At 40.9% G+C, this 26,746-nt stretch overlaps 2 protein-coding genes across 6 annotated transcripts in view; one reads left to right on the top strand and one right to left on the bottom strand.

The window, feature by feature from the left end:
* Positions 1-26,746, bottom strand: part of LOC120528430 (E3 ubiquitin/ISG15 ligase TRIM25-like) — a 72,672-nt gene that overhangs the window by 23,061 nt on the left and 22,865 nt on the right. For 4 of the 5 annotated variants that reach the window (XR_005633526.1, XR_005633525.1, XR_005633524.1 and 1 more), the window contains exon 5: positions 25,154-25,217. Coding sequence is in view for 1 of the 5 variants with exons in the window: in XM_039752584.1 (XP_039608518.1) it covers positions 25,183-25,217 (35 nt within the window). In the remaining 4 variants the exon portion in view is untranslated. Of the gene's footprint in view, positions 1-4,299; positions 4,955-25,153; positions 25,218-26,746 lie in introns of those variants that run through there. The other variant, XM_039752584.1, reaches the window with a different exon arrangement.
* The window catches only part of LOC120528429 (tripartite motif-containing protein 16-like), a 108,321-nt gene that overhangs the window by 12,111 nt on the left and 69,464 nt on the right, over positions 1-26,746 (top strand). The gene's annotated exons all lie outside the window — the stretch shown is intronic.

The following is a 26,746-nucleotide window of genomic DNA, read 5'->3' on the forward strand; positions in this document are numbered from 1 at the left end:
GCATTTACGCCAACATATCCGCTTAAATGAATGGCCGCCTATTCACTACTTCTCAGTATGCGATAGCAAAAACACTGAAATAAAATAGCAAAAACACTGAAATAAAATAGGACATAGGAAATCAAACATCGCTAAATAAATCACAGTGTTAAAAATTAACCAGAAAATACATTACCTGTGCAGAACACAAATTAAATAAGAGGTCAAATAATACCGTGACGGTTAGGCAGACTTCTTTATATGTTGTTTACAGGTCGTAGTTTAGGACAAACACCATATCGTTCTCAAAATTATCTCAAAGTGTCATTATCTTTTTCTGTGTAAAATAAAAGTTTTAAATGATAAAATATATGATATATGATATATATATGATATATATGATATATATATATATATATATATATATATATATATATATATATATATATATATATATATATATATATATATAAATACAGAACTATCCGAGAAATGTGCTTGCTTTTTATAGCTGTGTGTGTATATATGTAGATATGTATGTATATGTATATATATGTTTATATATGTGTGTATATATGCGTATATATATATATATATGTATTTGTGTGTATATATGTGTGTGTGTGTATGTATGTATGTATGTGTGTATGTATATGTATGTATATATATATATATGTTTATGTGTGTGTGTGTAAATAAATAAATATATATATATATATATGTGTATGTATATATATATATGTGTATATATATATATAAGGAGGTTATTAGAAAGACGCTACCTTGTTCGCTATGTTTCCCACATAAAGGGAAAGGTTTTGTGAGAACAACAAATGCTTATGTCTGTAACTATATGGAATGAAATACTAGTTATTCAATACGAAATTATTATGCTTTATACTTACACATTCGTAGTACAATAGCTCTTATTACGGATAAAAGTTACAGCTGGATGCGTTGTTGTAAAGACCAAGAAATCGAAGTGAGAGGAAGTGCCATCCATCCTCTTCCGCTTATCCAAGGGCGGATCACAGGGGCAGCAGCTTGAGCAGAGAGGCCCTGACTTCCCTCTCCCCGGCCACTTCTTCCAGCTCTTCCGCGAGAATCCCAAGGCGTTCCCAGGCCAGCCGGGAGACATCCAGCGTGTCCTGGGTCTTCCCCAAAGCCTCCTTCCAGTTGGACGTGCCCAGAACACCTCATCAGGGAGGCGTCCAGGAGGCATCCTGATCAGATGCCCGAGCCACCTCATCTGACTCCTCTCGTGTCATTAAATTTAACTTAACTTAAATGTGTTCAATTCACAGTATAGTTTTTTTTTACTTAGAATAAGTTATTAAAAATGTTTACATTTTAAGAAAAATAATAAGTTAACTTTATTCTTGAATTTTTTAATGAATTCGAATTAAATACTCAATAAAAAGTGTAAAACCCATTTTTATGAATTAAGGTAATTATTATTTTGTGTATAGTTAGCTATTTTTTATTATTATTTTCCACACATGCAAGATTTACTTTTTACAGTGTTCATTCAAATCTGTCCTCCAAACCTCTCTGCTGGGCACAAAGAGCTCAGACCTAAAGCTGCAGACACCTTCTGTGCGCTCAGCCAACTGAGGAGCTGCGGTTCAATCAGATGTTTGATTTGTAAAAAGCCAGCACTGATCAGGTGTCGTCTCAGAGATGTTGGCTCTGCTGCCATGTTAGAGACGACTGGCATTTCTAAAGTCCAATATCAATTCAGAGAACTTTCCTCAATATGACCGCCCAGCTGTTGTCAGATTCTCAGCACACTTCAGTGAAAGTCTGAAACATTTCTAATGGTGAAGGAGCCACCGTCCATTAAGTAAATCGCTCGGTCCAATTTCAGGTCACCCACTTGGCACAGGAGGGCACACACTAATGGTTTCAGGGACACCGCCGTATGACCAGAGAGCAGCTTTGGCAGAGTTTGTAGCCTGAAATCATTTCTTCTTCTACAAATGTCTGCCAGTCCTTGTCCTCCTTCACTCCTGCTCAAGTACAAAACACCTTCATTCAGCCAATGTCTGCCATTCAAATAAAGTTAATGAACTCTCTTTACACTTCAGTAATCAAATCAGGGGGGATCCAGGCATGCCAACCTGTGCCAGAGAGCAGATGCCACGCTGTTGTTTCTTATTGGCGTCTGCCTTTCCATATGACAGTCAGGTGAGTGGCCATCGTCAGCATTGTAGTCACTTTGCGACATTTTCTACAACTCCCCCCCATTTCTTATCATCCCTGTTTATTCCTCCCAGTTCTTCATACCATCCCCTGTCCATTTCAGTCCAGATGGCAGTGAAGGTAAAGGACCCCTACAGATTCCCAGTAATACTGCAGAGCTCTTAGTCCAATTCACATGAGCTGCGGACCCCCTTTGGACCCCATCCAGCACAGATAGCAGCCCATCTACATCTTGTCACTTTGCAGCTACCACTGTGAGGTCACCTGCATATGTCAAGATCTTCAAAAGAGCTGCACACCCAGGGACAGACAATCCAGCCACTGGTGTCCTTCATTTGATGAGCAGGGTCTTCACAGTGAGGGCTTATGTCTGACAAGGAGCAACCCTGTCTAACCCCTCGATCAACTCTAAACAGAGCACTAAGACCACCACTGATTATCAGGACACCCTGAATGTCACTATACCCTGTGAGATTTGCCCGGACACCACCAGTTGGAAACCACATCATTATAAAAGTCACACGTTTATTTAACATTTTCCACTGCATAGTACGGCACAGCACGGTTCAGTACAGCTCACCTTGGTTCGGCTCAGTTCGGCTCAGTTTGCGTTTCGACTGCAGTTTAGTACCGCTTTAGAGTGGGCGGATTATTCACGTGTCGTTATAGTTGCGCCGCCTCTACTGCCGTCACATCATCGTAAACACGCCACAAACAAACACACAACAATGGAGCATATCGACGGAATGGTGTTCTTCATTCTCGGCATGTGGATGTTTTTAACAGCAAGACAAAGTAGTTTGTTTCAAAAGAGGCTGATGGCAGCCAAAGAAAACACAGCTAAAAAAAACAAGAGAGTTTTGGAACTTTTACAACAACACGCAGACAACGACAACACTTTAGCTCGACGACGCGCAAGGGTAAGCATCTAAAAAAAGCACAACACTAGCTAACTTTTCTCACTGTTGCAAAGCATAAAATGAACTTAACTGCCAGTGTAACATTAAAATGCTGATTCTGTATATTACAGATCTTCCACATTTTGCAAAAAATTGCTGCAACAGACCATCTGTTTGGACATTTAACCGTGCCTCAGAGTGGTGGGATGTGATAGTTTCCGGTTTTACAAACACTCAGTGGCTGGAGAATTTTCGAATGTCTGAAGAAACATTCATCCACTTATGCAACAAACTGTGTCCAGCGATGGAGAGACGGGACACAAACTTCCGTGTGTGTGTACCTTTAAAGAAAAGAATAGCCATCGCACTGTGGAAGCTTGCAACCGGTGCTGAGTACAGAAGTGCTGGACATCTTTTTGGTGTAAGCATAACAACTGTGTGTCGGTGTGTTCAGGAGTTCTGTGCAGCAGCAGAAACCCTGTTGGTACCAGAGCTAATTTGTTATCCAGATCAGGAAAGGTTTAAAGAAATGGCTGCCTACATTGAGAACAGGCGGGGGCTCCCACACTGTATTGGTGCTATTGATGGATCACACATCCCCATCATAGCACCAGAGGAATATCACTGTGACTATTTCAACCGTAAAGGCTGTCACTCCATCATCCTTCAAGGTGTTGTGGATGGAACGGGACTTTTCTGGAATGTTTTCACGGGACTTCCTGGAAGCCTGCATGATGCTCGGGTTTTGAGACTGTCAACACTGTGGGAGTTGGCAAGCCGTGGAAACCACATACCAGCTAACACCAGAAACATAGGTGGGGTGACTGCTGGCTACTACATTCTAGGAGACTCTGCCTATCCCTTGCAGAACTGGCTCTTAAAACCATTCATTGACACTGGACACCTGACAGCAGAACAGCAGGTCTACAACATGAAAATCTGCAGAGCACGCGTAGTTGTTGAAAATGCCTTTGGTCGATTAAAAGGAAGATGGCGATGCATTATGAAAAGAAATGACTGTGCTGTCAACCTTGTGAAGTCCATGGTGCTGACATGTTGTGCTCTACATAACCTTTGTGAGAGTCATGGTGAGACCTATGAGAATGCTTGGGATTTACCCGCAGCAGCAGAGACTGTGGTGGCAGTGCCACAGGCTGTAGAGGAGGAGGGCAGGGATGTCCGTGCAGGTCTGATGCGTGACTTGAATAGCTAACTATTCACGTTGCATGTTCTGTAAAGTGTATTATCAATAAATTTTTAAACAACATTTCAAAGTTTACAATGTATTCCTTGTTTTTTTAAATTGTTTTGGCTTGTATCGTGGCGGCATTAATCATTTGTCTTTATCAAGAGGTACATTACCTGCTCATACAATAATAAATCTTTAATATAGTCTTGGGGTACACGTATTTGATCAGATTGTTTTTATTAAAGCAAAACAATTATAAAAGGTAAAAATATGAACAGAAAACACTAAAAAAAATACAAAGTGCAAAAAGTATATACATAAGTATATACATAAGAAACTGTTAACAGTGTGCAGACATGTAGTGCAAACAGTATCAAAAAACAAACACACACACATGCCTATGGGATTAGTCAGCAAGAGAGTTCCTATTCCCGTCGGCCACTCATTGCCTGGACAAGCATCCCCATAACATTAAGGAATGCTTGATTGAAAGCAGCCGTCTGAGAGTGTTCCTCTGCCCTCAAGGCCGCTTCCTGCTCCCTCGCTTGTTTGGCCTCTTCAAGTGCCATCTGCAAGTGCCGCTCCCTCTTGGCACGGTTCAGCTCCTGCTGCTGAATGTCTGCCACCTGCATCTCTCTCAATGCAGCAAGATGTTCCTGATAGTGCAGGCTCCGTTTCCTCTTGCCTGGACCAAAGCGTAGAGAATTGGAGTAAAAATGGGAGAAATTATTTTTTTAATTATTTTGATTTTACTCAATGAAATTTACAGTATTTATGGCATTATATGGTAATATTATACTATTTATGGTAAGCAACAGGAATTCATGAGACACGGTATATAGGATATATATCCTATAGTGTGATATCCTATTTGTACATACTATGATATATGAAATATCAAATTTGTATCATACCCGTTACCACACGCTGTGGTGTCGTCGTGCCGCTGGAGGTTGATGGTGATGGTGTTGGCGGGTGTGGTGGAGACGCTGCTAGCACCGCTTGGGAAGAGGAGTCGTCGTTGCATGAAGAAAAAATTGCAAGTGAATCGATTGTGGACAATGAGTCTGAAACGCAGTTTGTCTAATCAGTTGGGAATGCACAACTTACTGCAACACACCAAAAAAAAAAACATGAACATCATGAACAATAGCACTACCACTGATAAATGTTAGCTACTAGGACTTCGTGCTTCATTAGGCCATGATTTTTCAGTCAAATTGCGATATAAAATAAGAATCGACGGTCAATTAACTCAGTAAAGTTAAGATTTCAAACGTTATATTAACACAACGTACCATCCTCGATCGTGTTCTCCAACAACAATGGCGTGGCCCAGTCCAACAATGGCGTGGCCAAGTCCAGGACACCCTCCCTTCCATTGTTCGCTGGTCTATCTCCGTAGATTGCGTCCATTTGGTCGAACCACTTCCACGAGCGCCTGTTTGAACCACTCCGGCTGTTGTGGTCCTTTATACTCCTGTAGTCGCTCTTCATTTTTTTTAACTTGTCTCTACACTGTTTGTAAGTCCGATGGTAGCCGTGTGCGCCCAAGAGCTTAGCGACCTCCTGAAAAACTTTTTCATTCCGCGTCGCCCATCCAGCTCTCGCTGGATCCGCTTCTCGGCTACCAACGAGAGGAACGTCTGTACTTCCTCAATAGACCACGAACCAGCCATTTTTGGTTAAAACAAAATGGTGCGTCCGAACCTTCGCTGGCTGTGCTAAAAATCTAGCGGGTCTGTTGTGTCTCGTGTCGTAAGTTCAGTGACGCAGTAATGACGATTTTCTCCGGCCTATCAGTAAACCAGCAGAGTTTACACGTCACGTTTTGGTAACGGTTCGGCGCTTGGAACCTCGGCTGAGGTGGTACTAAAAAAAAGGACCAGGTACCAGGTACTGTTCCCAGTGGAAAACCCCCCAAAAGTGAGCTGAACTGAACCGTGTCGTGCCGTACTATGCAGTGGAAAAGTGCCAAAATAAACACAGTCCAAATCACAAACAGTGTACTCAACACTAATTCTTCCTGTTTTCAGGCTTCTCTCAATGTCCTTGGCTGCCCTTCTCCTCCTGGGAGCTTCGTCCTGCTCCCTCTCCCAACTCTTGCTCCTCGACTATTAAGAGGCAGCGCCTTTTATTCCCACCCGGTTGCATTCCAGGTGGCTGGAAACGATCTTCCGGCAGCAGTTCCTGGTGTGGCGGAAGTGCTGCCCTTTGCCCCGGAACCACTCTGGGTGTCCCTGGCAGATTCATCCGCCATCTTGCCTGGTGTGGCGGAAGTGACAATTCTTCCAGTCTGATAAGGCTTACGGCGCCCCCTGGCGGTGGCCACTGGTCCCAATGGGTTAAACTCTTTTTGTCCCTTTTACCCGTGGTCCTCTTTTTATCCAGGGCGGTTGCCCTCTCATGACCCAGAAGCTATAAATGTCTCTTTCCGGTCCCACCAAGTATCCCGGCCAGGTAATAACCCTGGCAATCTGCTACAACACCTAAATCATGGAAACTAAGAAAGGTGGGAATCTAAATCCCATTAGTGCTCACCACAGGTACTGGTGCTGCACCTGATCAAAAGCCTTCTTCTGGTCCAAGGAAATGAGATCAGCACGTAATCCAAACAGGTAGGAGATATCAAATGTATCCTTAATAAAAAAATGTTGTCATATGTGGACCTGTTTGGTAGACAGTGACTCTGATCAGGGTGGGCCACACAGCCCAAAACCTCCTTCAGTCTCATAGCCAATGCTCTCGACAATAATCAGCACAAAGCAAGGCTACTGGCCTCTAGTTCTTAATGCTACACGGACCACAAGTATTAGAATGAGGCCAACAACAAATGTTTTCTACAGATCATGGTGTAAACCTTTATCAAAGCAACTCTTGAAGAACAGTGAGCAGGTCCAATGCCATTGACCCCAAAACAACCTGTGAAATTCTACAGTGAGCCCATCAGTGTCGGGGGCTTTACTAGTGTTTATGCTTCACTCTCAGGGAGTCACACACTTGTGCTATCTTAAGGGGGATCTCACAACCAGCGACATTAAGACTCCCGATTTTAAAATCGTTCTTTGGTTAAATAGATAATGAAAACAAGGAGAAGTGCTAGAATAACAGCGAGTAATATAAAAAGTGCAGAATACAGAGACATATTAACAGGTTGTTAGATTAGCAGAGTCATATAACTTTTTATAAAAAATTTTAAGTCTCCACTGCTCCTTGTCCGAAAAAACCTCAGTGCTAACTCAATACAATCACCGTTTAACAGAGGAAATAAATAATTTAATGTCCGCAAAAAAAATTCTGCACATCCACTCTTTTCCTCTTTGTCAATTCTGTAGAATCCAAATCCTTCTGTGGTGTCCTGACTGCTTTCTGACACCACAGAGGAGTCCGTTAAATCAGCGTCCGCCCTGTAGTCTCAAACTGAGGACACTTCCATGTCAGCTGCACCCTCAGCCTCTTCAAAGCTCCTCTTTTTAAAAGCAACTTGTTCATCTGCCCCACCGTGTCTCTGAACGGCCTTTGGTATGTCGAGAGGACTGGCGGAGCAGATACACTCCATGTCCGTATCCACCCGTATGCCTGGGACCACCGATTCATTAACAGAGCCCGAGGACTCCAAGACCCCCGACTCACTAGCTGTGTCGGCTGGCTCCGATACCGGGGGTCCTGATTGTTATTATCCTTAATCACTTTGAGGTCGGCATTAAGTGAATCGCTGATCAATTGGACCAACGCAGACTGATCACTAGTGGCGTCTTCATTCTGATCAACAGCAGCCCCTCTGCTACTCCCTGCGGTGTTATTAACTGCAGACACCTTCTCTGTCGTATCTGTCTGATCTCCAGGGGGGCCGGGGGTCTCATCAGGGGTCAGTTGTTTACCTGTATCTGTAGCCTCATAAATGTCTGTGCAGTCTCCTGCTCCATGAGCAGCTTTGACACATTTAAAGCATTTCATTGTCCTGAGCTGACAAAGATAACATATTCGTGATCAGAACCTCAACGCCACTTTGAACTCCTCCGCTGTATTTTTAAAATCATTCAAACTTGCCTCCTTAAAGACATCACCTGTTTCAATTGGGGCGCTTTACACCCTAAAGGTATTCATTTAATCTACGAGATTGATGGTCCATAGCAAGACAGCTCTCTTTAAAGGGTCTCGTTAGAGAGAAAAGAAGGGACATTAGAAAAGGAGATCTTTGTTGGTGGAGTAATAAGAGACATTACAGAAGTTAAAGTTTCCCTGATAACAACTCCATGATCTACCAATCTGTGGACAAATTCTGTTGTAGCAACGAACACAAGCAGCACGCTGGTCACTGGTGAGGCTGAACGAACATTCACAGCCCGCCACATTCCCTACAGCTAACACACAGTCTACTGGAGAACAGGAGGTCGCTTCTGGCATTAGCTTCACTCCAGGTTGGCAGGTGAGCTTTACAAATTCACCGTCCAGAAAACGGACACCCCCTGAGGAGGCCATTCTGACCTTCCTCAAAATAAAAGACCCCAAAACAAAGATAAATAGATAGAGACAGAATATCAATGAAGAACAAAAAGCAGGAAAAGAAACAAACAGCAGAATCACAAACCTTCAAACTCTCCGACTCTCACTTTATCACAGAGCTCTGCCCACCCAAACTCACACAAAAGAAAGAAAGAAAGAAAGAAAGAAAGAAAGAAAGAAAGAAAGAAAGAAAGAAAGAAAGAAAGAAAGAGTTTGAGTTTTAAAATACCTTTTATTAAACATTCAACAATCATTACAAAATCAACAAACCATCAATAAAAAAGAACATCCTATGTAACCTATGAATGCGTATTTTGCTGTAGTATCCTAATAGTTAATTCACAAAACAAAAACACACTCGTCATTAACAATTTTACAAATTGCGTTATTTGCACACCACTGTTCTATAAATGTATGCAAATTATGGTCATCGTATAAAACTTGAAATCTCATAAAATTCTTATTTTTAATTGTGCTTTAAAGAAACCCACCAAGTCAGACTCCCTGTCACTCTTAATTTTTTCTTCCTCGTGATATAAATGGCAAGCTTAGCCTGTCCCAATAAAAAATTTGCTAATCTGCCAACATTCTTTTTTGCTTTCACATTAGCCAAACCATATATAAAAATCTGATTGGTAAAATAAACACCCAAAACATTAAAGACACTGTCAAGTACAGATAAAAGAGGTTGAATCCTAAAACAGTAAAGTAAACAGTGAAACAGTCTCTCTCTGTTGGCATAAAGGACACAGCTCTGAGATGTTGGGGTTAATTAAGGACAAAAAAGAGTTAACTGCCACAATCCCATGAACAATTCTCCATTGCAGATCGCCAGTTCTCTTATTCAATGGTGGACTGTACAGACTCTCCCAAATGGGGCCGACACCCTCTACCCTCCCAATTTATCCCTCCAGGGTGTATCCGGGTATCTGCATAGTTGGGGCTGATATCGAGCTTGGACACACACTTTATAGAGCTCCTTCCCTTCTGCAGAGTCAAAAGGAAGATATTTAGTTCTTCTCCTGCCATTTTCCCCCATCAAGTTCTCATTGGCATTAATTAACAAATTTGGAAATGCAGACAAAGGCTCTGGGTAATCTGTAGCATTAAAAAAGTCTTTCAATAAATCCTTAGCAGCTGAAGGTATATTCAAAAAAAAAAATCTTTCTGCTGTGCGCACTGATTCAGACCTAAAGCTGCAGCCACTGACTCTGCGCTCAGCCAACTGAGTAGCTGTGGTTGAATCAATGTTTAATTTGTAGAATACCAGCTCTGATCAGGCGTTGTTTCAGAGATGTTGATTCTACAGCCATGGTAGAGACAACTGGCAATTCTAAAGTCCAATATAAATTTAAGGATCTTTCCTCAATGCGACAATCCAACTGTTGCCAGATTCTCAATATACTTCGATAAAAATCTGAAACATTACCTATGGGGAAGGAATCACTGTCCATTAAGAAAAGCGCGCGGTCCAATTTCAGGTTGCCAACTTGGCACGAGAGCACACGCTAGTGGCTTCCAGGACACAGCCATATGACCATAAAGCAGTTTTTGCAGAGTTTGCAGTCTGAACGCATTTTTCTGCTAAAAATGTCCACCAGTCCTTGTCCTCCTGCACTCCTGGGTAGATGCAAAATACCTCGGTACAGCCAATGCTTCCCATTCCAAAAAAAACTAATCAACTCTCTTTGCACTTCAGTAATCAGGTCAGGTGGGGGTTCCAGGCATGCCAACCTGTGCCATAGAGCAGATGCGACAAGGTTGTTTATGATCAGCGTCCATCCTCTATAAGACAGTTGGGGAAGTAGCCATCTCCAGCGTTGTAAACGGTTTCTGACCTTTTCTGTAACGCCTTCCCAATTCTTACTGTCACTGTTTATGCCTCCTAGATGTAATCCCAGGTATTTAAGACCATCTCTTGTCCATTTCAGTCCAGAAGGCAATGAAGAAAAGGACCCATCCAGTTACCCAATAGTACTGCAGAGCTCTTGGTCCAATTGACTTTAGCTGATGATTCTTTTTGGAACTCATCCAGCACAGATACCAGCCCATCCACATCTTGTTGTGTTCCAACTAATACTACGAGATCATCTGCATATGCTGAGACCTTCAAAGGCACTGAACACTCAGGAACAGTCAGTCCACCCACCACTTTCCTTAATTTGATCAGCAGGGGTTCTATAGCCAGGGCATACAACATGCCAGATAAAGAGCAACCCTGTCTAATCCCTCTATCTACTTTAAACGGGCGCTCAGCCCACCATTAATTTTCAGTACACCCTGAATGTCACTGTAGAGCACCCGGACCATGGAAACAAAGCAGGGTGGGAAACCAAATCCCATTAGTACTCGCCAAAGGTACTGATGCTCCACCCGATCAAAAGCCTTCTCCTGGTCCAAGGAAATTAGACCACCATGTAAACCAAACAATTTGCAGATTTCAAATGTATCCCTGATAAAAAAAGATGTTGTCATATATGGACCTGTTTGGTACACAGTAACTCTGATCAGGGTGAATGACATGACCCAACACCTCCTTCATTCTCGTAGCCAACACTTTAGAAAATATTTTATAGTCAGTACAAAGCAAGGCTACTGGCCTCCAGTTCTTAATATTACAGAGATCTCCTTTTTTTGGAATGAGGGCAACAACAGCTCTTCTACAGCTCAAGGGAGGAGACCTTTATCTAAACACTCTTGAAGAACCGCAAGTAGGTCTGGTCCGATGAACTCCCAAAACAGCCTGTAGAATTCACAGTAAGTCCATCAATACCTGGAGCTTTCCCAGTGTTTAAACTTGCCAATGCCCGAGAGTTCTTCAAGGGTAAGCCTCTCTGTAAGGCTGGTAACTCCTCCACTGGCACCTGCGGCAGTCCCTTAGTAAAACCCAACAAGCAGGGTCCTGTTCCATCAGCTCAGATGAGAAAAGCTTAGAATAAAAATCAACGGCAAATGCCCTAATTTGAGAAGAGCTTCTCATCTCACTTCCAGAGGGGTCATGTAAACAATGAATCATTCTGCTTTGGCCCTGTTTTCTTTCCAGCCCAAAAAAGTACTTGGTTGGAGCATCACACTCAGTTTCCGCTTGAAAACGGGCTCTAACCAAAGCACCTTGTACTTTATAATCAGTCAGTTGTGCGAGGGCAGCCTTTCTCACTTTTATCATGTCCAGGTTCTCACTGCCCTTAGAGGAGTCCAAGTCCTGCTGGAGTGCTGCTATCTCTTCCTCCAGTGCTTTCATAGAATCATTCAAACTCCTTGTGACATTCAGAGTATACTGCTGACAGAACTGGCGAATCTGCACTTTACCAACATCCCACCACTGACTCAGAGAAGAGAACTGACATATCCTTTCACCCCACTGTGTCCAAAAGTACCTAAAACAATTTTTAAAATGGGAGTCCTGACATAAAAGCTCATTAAAATGCCAATGAGAGCTTTTTGACTTTAAAGATGAAGAAGAACATTGCAGGTAACTAATGCATGATCAGAAAGGCTTGTTGGCACAATGACACATGAATTAAAACGGTTAAGATGATGGTTAAAAGTATAAAACCGATCAAGCCTGGCAAGTGAAAGGGTGCCACCACGCACCTGTGCCCACGTATACTGCCTGTCGCCCCATTCAGAGCCCTCCACACATCCTTCAATTCATATCGCTCAATGAGCGCTTTCAGCTCTCTGGCAGATCGCGGGTGGGGCTCTGCATGATTCTGTCCAGTGCATCATTAAGGGTGCAGTTAAAATCCCCACCTAAAAACACACATTCATCCGGGTCACACTCTGATAAAGTACGCTCAAGACATTTAAAAAAGCGCACTCTTTCACTGCCAATTGTTGGTGCATAAACGTTAATAAAAACCAACCTGCTGTTGTCCAAGTCAATTTTTACTTTAAGCATCCGCCCTTTTATCACTTCGAAGGCAGACACCGATGTCGGACACACTTGTTTAGATATACCAATGGCAACACCAGAGCTGCGTGTTGACCCATGACTAAAAAAAACGTCTCCTCCCCAGCATTTCTGCCACTCAATTTCTAGAGCAGTTTCACTGTGCGTCTCCTGAAGGTAAGCCACTGTCAGATGCTTCCCTCTCAGGAAGTCGCACACTTTCGCGATCTTAAGAGGGCTCTTACAACCTGCAACATTAAGACTCCCAATTTTAAAATCGTACATTGTTAAAATTGATAATGCAACCAACAAAAATGCTATAATACCATTAAGTAAGATATGAATTGCAGATTTTGAGCCATTGTTAACAAGTTGTTAAATTAGCAGTGGTACGTAACTTTCTTAAAATACTTCGAAGCCTCCACCCCTCCTTGTCTGAAAAAACCTCAGTGCCCGATCGTTGCTTCATTAACCGTTTAACGGAGGAAATAAATAATTTAACATCCGGAAAAAAATTCTGTACATCCACTCTTTTCCCCTTTGTTTCAACCAGAAAGGCTCTAATTCTGTAGAATCCATATCCCTCTGTGGTGTCCTGACTACTTTCTGACACAACAGAGGAATCAGTTAAATACCCGTCCTCCCCACAATCTGAAACCGAGGACGCTTCAGTGTCAGCCGCAGCTGCAGTCTCTTCAAAGCTTCTTTTTTTAAAAGCAACTTGCTCGTCTGCCCCACAGTGTCTTTTAACAGCCTTCGGTGTTTTGAAAGTACTGTCGCAGCCGACACACTCCATTTCCATATCACCCCATATGCTTGGGACCACTGATTCTATAGTAGAGTCCGATACCTCCAAAACACCCGACTCATTAACAGTGTTTCCAGACTCTGATACAGGGAGGTCTTGGTTTTCATTATCCCTATTCAGTTTGGGATCGGCATTAAGTGAATCGCTGATCAATTGGACCAACGCAGTCTGATCGCTAGCAGCGTCTTCATTTTGAGCAACAGCTATCCCGCCGCTACTTTCCGCTGTGTTATTAAATGCAGACGCCGTCTCTGCCGCATCCGTCTGATCCCCAGGGCGGTCGGGGGTCTCATCTGGGGTCAGTTGCTTGCCTAATTCTGCAGTTTAACAACATCTTTGCAATCTCTAGCTACATGACCAGCTTTGCCACATTTAAAGCATTTCATCGGTTCCGAGGTGACAAAGATAACGTATTCGTAACCATCCACTCGGAACCTCAACGCTACGTTTAACTCATCTGATGTATTTTTTAAAATCATTAAAACTTGCCTCCGAAAAGACATCACATGCTTCAACTGGGGTGCTTTACATCCCAAAGGTATTCGTTTAATCTGCGAGATTAACGGTCCATAGCGAGATAGCTCTCTTTCCAGGGTCTCGTTAGATAGTAAAGGAGGTACATTAGATAGTGTAATCTTTTTTGCTGGAGTTGTAAGAGGCATTACAGGAGTTAAAGTGTCCTTTATAACAACTCCATTTTCTACCAATCTATGGACAAAATCCGTTGCAGCAACAAACACTACCACCGAGCTGCTCATTCCATGTTGTTTGGTGAGTTTTTTGAAACCACCGTTCCGAAAACGGACTCCTCCTGAGAAGGCCATTCTGGCCTTCCTCAGAATAAACCAATCCAACAAAAAGATAAACAGTTAGAGACAGAATAACAATTAAGAACAAAAAATCAGGAAAAACAAACAGTAAAATCACAAACCTTCAAACTCTCCCGCTCTCATTCTCACTTTCTCACAGAGCTCTGCCCATTCACCACTCTCACGAGAGAAAGAAAGAAAGAAAGAAAGAAAAAAAGAAGGAAAGAAAGAAAGTGTGATCTCCTCTCCACACTTTGATCCGTGTCACATCTCTGTCTCCATGACAACATAATCCATCTCTCCATCTTTTTTTATCCCCTTAATCAAAGTGAGGGTCTTGAAGAGCCTAATCTGGCAGCCCAGATAGCAAGGCAGGAACCCACCTTGCAGTCCTTTGCAGGACCCCCAGTCCCCCAACACTCACACAAGAATGACATCTGAGGCAATTATTGAAATCTTTGGGACCTGCTGACATGTGAAGAAAACACACATCCATACAGGACCAGGACCAGCATTTGAACTGAGGTCTTTGGGGATGAGAGGCTGCAGCTCCATGTGAGGAAACTGAAACCTTCGTGTGGGAGACGTGTGTTGTGTTATGAGATAAGAGTTGAGTTATGGACTCTCCTGATGTTGTGGAGTTTTCCTGAATTGATGAAAAATATAAAAACAAATAACAGGGAGAGTCAGCTGAACAGAAAAGAGAACTTGAGGGGGACGAATGGCACAAATCTGTAAGAAGACCAAAAGAAAACGAGAGAAACTACATGGAGATCTACAGGAGAGCAATGACATGAAAAGTGTGGCACTGTAACTCTAAGTCACATCATGAGAGGTTACTGGCTTCATTTAGGTTTAAAAAGTTCATTTTGAATTATCCAGTTTGACTGTAAACTTAGTGGCTGGTCAGTGTCAGATATAAAGAAATCCTGTATGTAGACAGTGATGAGAAGTGCAATTTAAATACAAGAACTGAGTTCATTCACTTTAATAAAAAAACAAGTGTCAGTCTGTGTCTCTGTCATTCCAACAGATGGCACAAATGGATTTTACTACTACAAATATTTGTAGTAGTAAAATGATGCACCATCTGCTGGAATGAAAAATGCAATGCATTTCATTGCTATAAATATTTGTAAATAGATAGATAGATAGATAGATAGATAGATAGATAGATAGATAGATAGATAGATAGATAGATAGATAGATAGATAGATAGATAGATAGATAGTGAAGCTGTGTGTTGTGGTGGTGAAGGCTTTGGCCTTCAAACCCAGATGTTGTTGGTTCAAGTCCCACTCCTAACACCACTGTCTGACCCTGAGGTGGTCACTTCACCTGGCTGAGAAATGGAAGTAGTTGTACCACAAATGTCAGATAAAGACATCAGCCCAATAAATAAATGTAAATTTACAAATATCTCAGAGCAGAGTCAGGCAGGTGTAGCACAGAGTCGAACACATCAGTCAGGAAAGGCAGGAAAAACCAAAATGATGGAGGAGTCGCCTTTGATGTCAGAGAGAAGTTCAACTCAGTCAGGTGGAGAGCGGCGTCTCAGTGTCGATGTGTGGATCTGACTTTTCTTCCTCAGAGATTGAGGTCTCATATTAGGATGGTGTTACAGACAATGCTGATTAGAGTTAAACAGTTAAATTATATTAAAAAAGCAAATTTACAGGGAGATATTATACTCCTGGTGGGCTTGAATTGCCCAAATATGAATTGAGCTAACCTGGCAACTTGTGGATTAGAAGAACAGGATTTTGTGAACATAACCAGAAGCTGATTTTTAAGACACCAACGAGGAGCAATTGTCCTGATGTGAAGGTCTGTAATAACAAAGGTGGAGGTGAGGACTGTTAGAATGCAGCAGCGCTGTGCTGTGCCACCATGCAACCTCTCAATTTAAGTGTCATATCTCAAAATACAGTGAATTGAGAAAGTCTTCAGGCTCTTTCTTCACACTTTGTTGTGTTATGGATTTAATTTTTCATGGATGAATTTCCCATTTTTTCCCACTGAATCCACATTCAATAACTCATCATGACAAAGTGAAAACGTGTTAACAGAAAGGTTAATAAATTTATTCTGAATCCCAAACTGAACTCTCTCCTTCCTAGACGTATTCAGACCCTTTCTTGTGTCACTCCATACTGCACTCTGGTCCATCCTGTCTGCTTGAGACATGTCCAGAACTTGAGTGGAGTCCACCACTGAACTGAGTGGCCATCGTTTAGAAAGTCAGTTGCATTTCTGTGTCTTGAAGTTCCTACAATTCACACTGCATCTGAGGAGAAAATGTAAGCCATGAAGTCCAAAGAACTCTCTGTAGACCTCCACAAAGATCACATTCTGGTAAGATGGAGATCAGGGCGAGAGGATCAAATCATTTCTAATACTTATTAGTGTCCGCAGGAGCACAGTGGCTTCAGAAATTGAGACACAGAAGACTTTTAGGACCATTAGGACTCTTCCCAGAGTTGGCCATCCAGCCAAACTGAGTTACTGGACATGAACGGTCTTGGGTCAGGGAGGTGACTAAGAATCCAATGGTCACTATAATAGAGCTTCAGATGTCCTCCACTGACATAGGAGACTTTGTCAGAAGGATGACCATCTCAGCAGGACTCCATCAGTAAGGTGTTCATGGTTGAGTATTTAACGGAAGGCACTCTTGACAGTTTAGAGGACTCTGAGGACATGAAGAGACTCTCTGGTCTGATGAGACTCACTGAACAAGAGCAGGCACTGCTCATCACCTGCCTAATGCCAAAATTAAGAGGAAGAGTGGAGGTGGCCGCATCATGCCAGGGGAACAGGGAGATGGGACAGAAAGAAGGGAAGGTAGACTGCAGCCAAACACAGAGAGGTCCCTGAAGAAGACCTGCTTCAGAGTGGGCTGATAGTTCAATGACCTGAAGCAATGAGCCAAGACAATGATGGAGTGGCTTCAGGACAAGAGTGTCCTTGAGTGTTCCTGGTTTAGACCTCATCAACTGAGCAATTCATATTCTAAAGAAGATCCAGAAGTTAAAATCTGTGCAGTCAACATGACAAGAATAGAGGAGATGACTGAGTTCCTCAATAAACTCATCACTTAGTTTTCAGAATGGCGACGCTTGAAGAAATCAGTGTCTTGGCTCCTCAAGTTTAAAGACTTAAAATGAAAGAAAAACATTTGAAGTAGAAGTCAGCCAATCTAAAGGTAACCTAGAAAAACAAGAAGCACATGAAGAGGTGCAAACGGACGGTAACACCAAACCCGATGTCACTAGAAGACTCGGCTAAAGCTGAAACAGAACTTGGCCACCTCAGTCCACGACAAGAACTTCCAGAAGAATTAAAGGCTTTAAAGAAAAGGACTTGTGTGATAAAGAACAGTCAGATCTTCAAACTGGAGCAAGTCACACAAGATGGAGTAGTGAGAGCTGGAGCAAGACTCAGCAAAGCTGAAATGCCAGATGAAGCTGAACATCCTGCAATTCTACACAAATATTCACATATTGCCCCCCTTATATTCCAGCACATTCATAAAGAAATTGGTCATTGTGGGCACAACTATATACTGGCACAGCTACACCAGAAATACTGGACACCTCAAGTAAAGTCAACTAACAGATAAATCATTTCAAAGTGACCAACATGAGAAGATACAATAAGAAAGCAGGGGAACTAAAATGGCAGATTTGCTGAAGAACATTTGTTTCCTCACCAGCCGCCTTTCTCCAATATCAGAGTTGAATATTTTGGTCCTTCACAAGTTAAAAAATGACAAAGTCAGGCCAGGAGGTGGAGAGTAATCTTCACGTGTCTGACAATCAGAGCTGTGCACTCCGAGATGGCACTCAGCTTAGACTCTGATTCTTATATCAACACCACACGGCGATTCACATGTAAAGGAGGACAAGTTAGAATGACACGCTCAGATAACGGGACAAACGTCATTGGAGCTGAAAGAGAGCAACGTGAAGCAATTAAAGATCTCGAGCAAGAAAACATCAGCAACGCTGTGATGAAGAAAGAATTCAATTTTAATGTCTTTTGGATGAAAGTGTCTGCTAAGTGAGTAAATGTAAATGTAATATATATTAATTATAAAATTAAAATGGTAAAAATTAAAGAAAAAAAATAAAAAGGCAGGCTTGATAAAACAAAAATCTCAAGCGACCAAAATCCAACAAACCTAAACCTGAGCAGGAGAACAAAAGGACCACCAAACATCAAAATGTAAAGCAGAGCTCACCAGACATGACAGAGCCCAGTGTTGGAGTGGCTCTTTCATCTGCAGCTTCTTCTTAAAAATGCCTGGGGGCGGAGCTCCAGCTGCAGTGTTATATGACCCCGCCCCCTGGGCTCCACATGAAGCACACATAAAAAAATAAGAGGGACAATAAAACTAACAAAACATATAAACATGAGATTAATAAACTATACATCAACACACCATACCTACAACAACAAAATCAATACAATTTATAAAACAATTCATAAAAATAGCAAAAGATTAAAGAAAAAGCAAAAGGCAAAATGAAATCCAAAACGAAACATCACAGTTGACTTCCGTCCTCAATGCTCTTCACCTTCTTGTGGTGTCCATGAGTGTCAAATTCACCATTTAATGTCCATCTTTATTAGTAACTGAACATCCGAGGGCACAGCGGACACACAGCAGACACACAGGGGCACACGGGACACATGACAGAGCGCAGACACTCAGATGTGGAATGGAGAGCACTGCTCAGGTCTAAATGATCGATTTCACTGCTAGACTTACAAATCAAATATTCAATCCAAATCAACATCTTATTTGTTACTCACCCCATTGTCTTGAGAATTAAAAAGCATATTCTGACTTTTCAGTGCTACTAAGAAATGGATCATCAATACAGTGTTATATCTTCAGATCAGACAACACAGGAGATGTGACCAGAGGTGGTGACAAGTCAGAAGGTCACAGATGAGCAGATTTGAAAATGTCAGTCATCCTTATTGTTTATTCACCAAACACCATTGGGAGTTTATTAAACAAAATTTAAATAATTATTAAATGTGTATTTTGTTAATACATAACTGTTATTAAAAAGATTAATTAAAATAAATGTTCTTTTCCCATATAGAATCTTACATAACCTAACAAAGCTACACTGTCCTTAAAGGAATGACACTATTAAGAAATCTCCACTAAATATCCATTTGATCAAACCCAAATCTTTCCTCCCCCTCAGCCTTGCCATTTATTTAATATTGAGAGTGGCCACTAGAGGGGCAGTTTGGCTACAAAGAATCAGCTCACCTGTCAGCTCTGAAGGTCATGTGACTGTGTGATCGTGTCACCTTATTTTGCTCTTAATTCATTTAAATCTTAAATAGATAGATAGATATTAGTTTTAGATATAATATTTAAAATTCTTCATTTCAGGTGTTTTATTCTGTGTGTTTTTACTTTATTCTTATTTCTTTTACACTGCACTGTATTCTTTTCTCCCCCCTTCACTGCTGACCTTTCCCATGTGTGTAATATGGCGGGTGTCCACTAGAGGCGCCACTGCACTTCAGTCCCACCCCTCAGTCCTCCTGTTAAAGTCTCCATTCGTCGGACTCTCTGATTGTTTCTCATTCTCTACTTTCATGTTTCACTGCTAAGGATTTCACTGAATGCTTTCTGCTTTTATCTTTTCAATTTCCTTTTTATAAAATTTAGAGTGGTCACAAGAGGCAGTAGTGTGGCTACTGACCAATCAGTGACCCCTTCTGTCCAACCCTGGATAAGGCGGCAGCTACACATGTGCACCAATGTCAAGTGTGTGGTAACTGACAAAGAAATAATTTTTTTAAATGTTGACTATGAATCAACAGTGACCCCTTCTGGTCAGACCACACCTCACTGTGACACACACACACTTGACTGGCTACTCAAACCCACACTCGCCACACTTGCCCCGCATTCTCATCCACAAATTCACTTACAAAGGTGCTGCCCCCCAACCCACCCATCCTGTAAATTTAATTTCACCCCAAACTACAAACACAAAAAGTGCCTGTACTTGTGGGGTCATCAAGAGACCAGTGGAGGGTACTTGTCAGTGGTCTACTTGTGTCAGATGGCTTATTGTTACACTGGAGTAATCATTAAACCAAAACCCTGGACAGAGGGGCTCAGTGAAGGAGGTGTTGAACCTGTGCAGGAGGGTCATTGTGGGTGAGATGCTGTAAAATGACAGAGAGCCAGCAGGCCAGTCCAGATACACACCTATTCTGGAGCTGTAGGAGGCGCTGATTACACTTGTATTGTTATTGTGATGCACAAATTACTTGGAATGAGAACAAAGCAAACTCCAGGATTTGTTGTTGTTTCCAAGGCTGCACTCCCAGCCCTCTCCTTTCCTGCTCAGTCCATTATATGCGACTCCAATCCTCATGAAGTCTCCAATGCACTTCACCTCCCAGTAACAGCAAGTCCCAGTCAGAGCCTCTCTGCACAGAACTTGGACACAGTAGTCAAATCTGTCAGGATGATCAGGATATCCAGCCTTTGTCCCCTTAAATGTCACCTTCTTGTTCCCTTCAGACAGACCGAGGTCTCTGTGTGCTGTGTTGATGTCCAGTGTGACAGGACAGAAGTTTGTAAAGAGAGAAAAGAAAACGAGTGAGGAAATCTGGGAGTGTGTAGTGGAACTGGGGGAGAAGTACGACTCAGACAATTAACAAGAGCCAATCAGGAGCTGTGCTGACAAGACCCTAATAATAAAGAGCTCATCTGATGGGACAGAATCTGTGGGAAAATCTTAAGAGGACAGATTATCTCATATCTTTCCCACAGAAATAAATCCAAAGCCAAGAAAGTAGCAGAGATAAAAAGCGAAATTACTAAAATAGATGAAGAACACAAAAGACTACCAAGCGAGACTCTACATAAGAGGAGGCAGGCTCTACATTCAGAATTAAACCTCTTGACAACTAAAGAAACTGAACAACTAATCTACAAATCCAGACATCATTATTATGAACATGGAGAGAAAGCTAATAAGCTTATAGCTCAACAAATTCACAAGCAAGAAGTGCGCAACGCAATCTCGGTAATCACTAATCACGAACGGAGATAAAATCATCGAACACAAAAATATAATGCACTCTTTCAGAGACTAATATAAATCCCTATATACTACTGAGTTTAAAGATGACAATATAGAATCTAATGTATTTCTGGATACATTACAGATACCACAGATAGACGCTTTTAGTGTGGAGGAACTTGATAAACCTCTGCATTATCAGAATTACTAGATGCTATAAAGTCACTCCAAGGTGGAAAGCAGCAGGCCCTGATGGCTACCCTGCAGAGTTTTACAAGAAATTCTCCGCTCAGCTAGCTCCCCTCCTATTAGCAACATTTACAGAAGCCAGAGATAACCAATTTCTTCCTCAAACCTTTCGCCAAGCACTAATCACTGTTTTCCAAAACAAAATAAGGACTTATTACAATGTGCATCATACAGACCAATTTCACTTCTGAATAACGACGTTAAAATACTCTCTAAAATCATAGCTAGAAGGATGGAGAAAGTGCTCCCTCGTAATATCACAAGACCAAACTGGATTTATTAGGGGCCGACACTTATCTTCAAATCTTCGCCTGTTTAATGTAATATACTCACCAACTAAATCAAACACCCCAGAAATATTATTATCATTGGATGCAGAAAAAGCATTCGACATGATTGAATGGAAATACCTTTTACTACATTGGAGAAGTTTGGGTTTGGCCCGAACATTTGTGCATGGATTAAATTACTGTATACTAACCCAGAAGCTTCAGTTTGCATCAATAACATTTGCTCAGACTACTTTAAACTAGAGCGTGGCACTAGACAAGGATGCCCTTGTCACCACTGCTGTTTGCATTGCCATTGAACCACTGGCAATACATTGTCGAAATACTGATCAGATAAAGGGGATTAGCAGAGAAGGACTGGAACAGAAAATCTCATTATATGCAGATGACATGGTACTGTATATATCGGACCCAGAAAATTCTGTGCCTGCAGTCTTAGCAGCACTCACAGAATTTCAAAAGATCTCTGGTCTCAGAATTAATCTGAATAAAAGTGTACTCTTTCCAGTGAATTCTCAAGCATATAATATTAGATTAGACACCCTACCTTTTATCATTGCAGAACAGTTTAAATACCTGGGGTAAACATCACAAGTAAACATAAAGCTCTTTATCAACAAAATTTCACGTCTGCATGGAAAAAATTAAACAAGACTTGCATAGATGGTCAACCCTTCATCTCACACTAGCTGGAAGAATTAACACTGTTAAGATGAATATTCTTCCTAAGCTCCTTTTTATTTCAAAACATCCAATATACATTAATAAATCATTCTTTAAGCAATTAGATTCAACAATAACCTCATTTATTTGGAATTCAAAACATCCACGCATCAAAAGAGCGACCCTACAAAGACAAAAGGCAGAAGGCGGCATGGCTCTACCTAACTTCCAGTTTTATTACTGGGCAGCAAATATACAGGCGATAAGAACCTGGACACAAATAGAAGAACATACACAGGCTTGGACCGCAATAGAAGTAAAATCCTGCAGTACTTCTTTGTATTCCTTGCTCTGTGCTCCAATAAACACACGTTATCGGCAATACACTAATAACCCAATTGTGCTCCACTCACTTAGAATCTGGAACCAATGTAGAAAGCATTTTAAGACGGAGAAGCTTCTATCTGTGGCACCCTGCAAGAGAACCACCTCTTTCAACCTTCACAAACATATGCAGTTTTAATATCTGGAAAAATTTGGAATTAACTTGCTTAGAGATCTTTATATAGACAACGTCTTTGCATCCTATGAACAATTACATTCCAAATTTAACATTCCAGCTACACATTTCTTTCACTATCTTCAAATCAGGAACTTTGTTAAACAGAACCTTCCAGATTTTCCTCATCTTGCACCCTCATCCATGCTGGAAAAATATTGCTCAATCTCAAGGACTTAGACTCCATCTCTACAATATATAAAATCATTTTACAATCCCTCCTTTCAAAGATCCAAGAGGACACTGGGAAAAGATCTCTCAATTAATATATCAGAAAAGGAGTGGAAAGTAGCAATGCAGAGAATTCACTCAAGCTCCATATGCAAAGCATACAATTATACAACTCAAAATTATATATCGAGCACATCTGTCTCGACTAAAACTCTCCAAAATGTTTCCAGGACATGATCCAACCTGCGAACGCTGCAACCAAGTCCCAGCCTCACTGGGTCACATGTTCTGGGCCTGCACCAAATTAACATTATTCTGGACAAAAATTTTAATTACCTCTCAGACAGCCTTGGACTCACAATCCCTCCTAACCCATTAACAGCTGTGTTTGGGGTTCTTCCAGAGGGTTTAAAGTGGAGAAAGACAAACAAATTGTGATTGCATTCACTACACTTGGCACGCAGACTTATTCTGATAAACTGGAAGAACCCAAACTCTCCTCTTTAAGTCAGTGGGAAACTGATGTGTTATATTATTTGAAATTGGAAAAATCAAATACTCAGTTAGAGGATCGTACAGACTTTTTCAAAACATGGCAGGATCTAATCAGTAATATTTTAAAATAAGTTCATAAAGCACAGAGAACTTATTAATTTAGGTATGTTTACAAGCCTTAAATTTTACACCGTTTGGCTTGCTCTCTCTCTCAGGGTGGGGATCGATCTGTTCTTAACTAATTTTTTTTTGTAAAAACTTGATTGCTTTGTATGGATTGTAATAAAATTAATAAAATAAAAAAATAAAATAAAAGAATCTGTGGGAATTTAACATAAACTTTTGGATATCACAATAAATCCAAATCCGAATCCCTTTGATTCTCCGGTACTTCATGTGCAGGAATCTGATTTGGTAGATTTGGAGCTCCTTATAACGGAACACAACATCACAGACAAACAACAGAAAGAGCTGAAGTGAAAAAGACAAACTTCAATCCAATTTGTAGAATAATCCAATTATAAAGGAGATGTGCCGATAGTGATGTGCCAGTGAGTGTGAGTGTGTAGTGTGTATTCCCGAGTCACACACACATGTCTTCACACTGTACACACACCTTCACACAGTCTCTGACAGAACAAATGAACACACACAGAAGATGGCTAAGTCACTGCTGGGAGAGGCTGTCACTCTGGCTAAGAAACTCTGGAGGTGTCTGTTAGTTTGAGTTTGAATTGACTGAAGCGTTTTGAATAAATAACAGTTTCTCTTCCATGGAGAAAAGAATGGTTGTTCTCTTGCAATGTTGTCTGCTTTAACTTATTTCATATAAATTTGAGATTCTTTTTAAATCCAGTGCTTTAGGCTGTGTCTGTATATCCATATACTGTACATGTATATGTTAATGGTGGTGGACATTTTGTATTTTATGTGAATTACACTGAGCTGCTTTCATTGAAAGCCATGTGATGTATAAATGGTTTATTATTATTATCAGTATTGTAAGGGAATGACTGGAATGCAGAAAGAAAAAACCACAGGAAGTGCAAAGAAAAAAATAAGGCAATAGAAAAAGGACAAAGGACACTGGAGGTCAGACTATTGTTAGAGGTGGATATCGCGCAGTTGGCAGGATTTCATTTTTTTATTTCCCATGAGTTCACTTGACACTTAAAAGACTCAAGTCCAACAGACTGCTTTGTTGCCTCCCTGTCTTGAATCTCAATATCCCATAATGCACCAGTCATTAGACCCCTGTCACTTTCAGGTCATCAGCCCCACCACACTCACATAATGCTTTCATATCATAAGCCTGACCTGAGATATTAAAAGTGAAATGATGATAAATTCAATGAATTGACAGACTCACATTGTAAAAACTCCTGTCTGCTCTGAGGTTCAGTATGCTGTAGGGTGGATTGGAGCTTCACAACCTGAAAATACAAAGAAAAGAGAAGAATGGACAATGATTAGGGCTGTCAGTAGATTGATTTTTCTAATTTCTTTTAATTGAAATTTGTTGATGCGATTAATTGTGATTAATCGCACATTACAGTGCATATTTCACAAAACAATTACAGATAAACTAGGTGTTATTACCTGTACTTACTGTGTTATACTCTGGTTGAGCACTTAATTGTAATAGTCATTCCACAGTTAATATGCATACCTCCTTAGAAAAATTGTGGAATAACAATTACATACTTAATTAACTTAATTATAATTTTACACTGTATTACACAGTAACTACAAAAAATAACATCCTGTAATTATGCAGCTAATGAGATGGTAAGTACAGCGTAATTATAGACACTTAATCTAAAGTGATTCTGGTTAATTATTATATTATATGAACTACATCATCAGATCAGCTATAAATATAATAATGTCAGTATTGTGATATGCTGGAAATAACTCTCAGAGGATTTCCGAAATTCCATTCAGATATTTGACAAACAACAGACAGTATTTTGGACATGTCTATAATGTTGCTCAAGGCCACTGTCTCATTATTTTAACCTTCTTAACCAGTTGCTAAGGCACACAAGTTTGTTCACATTTTCAGATTTCAGAGTAGATCTCTTTTTGTGCACAATATGAAATAGAAAAAAGGCAATTCCACAATGCAGCATCGAACAGGAACATCAAAGACTGATTTTGAAATGCTTGCAAAAATAACAAACCACCTGAGTCACAAAATCCTAATTCTATTGTCAAATTTTCTGCTAATAATTTTGCTTGTTTGTATTTATTAATATTTTGCTTCTATTTTACGAAATAAATAACATTACTGGGCACCGCATTGAGTTGCTTCGGTGATGACTAATCATGTTTATGTTGAATGCTGTCAGTTGCAGGAGCTCAAGAATGAATGTCTAGTAAAAGAAGGCCATTTTTTATCGAGGCAACTGTTATTACATTACAGCTTTAGGTGCCACAGTGTTCTCAGCCTCTTTAATGCATGGTTTGAAGAAGTGATCACTTACATAAAATAACCCTAAAAGCAGTAATTGAAATTCAGAAATTAAAAATCTCAGGATCTAATCTCCTTGCAAATAATCCACACACAAAGAGCTGCCTATCTGTGTTAGAAAGTTAGCTTAATAACAAGACACTTTATCATCACTTCAACAATTACATAAACAACAACACAGCAATCCACTAGCAGACATCTGGAAGCTCATAACTCACCTGCACAGTTCCAGTGGTTTCTCCAGCCAGGTCAGTTTATTGAACTCTGCAGATGTTAACATGGCCAGCTCTTCATTGTCGTGTGTGTGTACTACTTTGATTTTACACAGAGAGATGTCTGAAATATTAGTTTGAAAATGAAACTTTCTTCCGAGAAGAATCATAAGTGTCTCTTCCATTGTTCCATTAACAACTTATTCCTACATGAATTGAGAAGTGCAATGCTCCTGACCATGATATGTATGGGATAAACATTTGTATATAGCATATA

This window comes from Polypterus senegalus, chromosome 4 (assembly GCF_016835505.1).
Source record: "Polypterus senegalus isolate Bchr_013 chromosome 4, ASM1683550v1, whole genome shotgun sequence".
NCBI classification, from domain to species: domain Eukaryota; kingdom Metazoa; phylum Chordata; class Cladistia; order Polypteriformes; family Polypteridae; genus Polypterus; species Polypterus senegalus.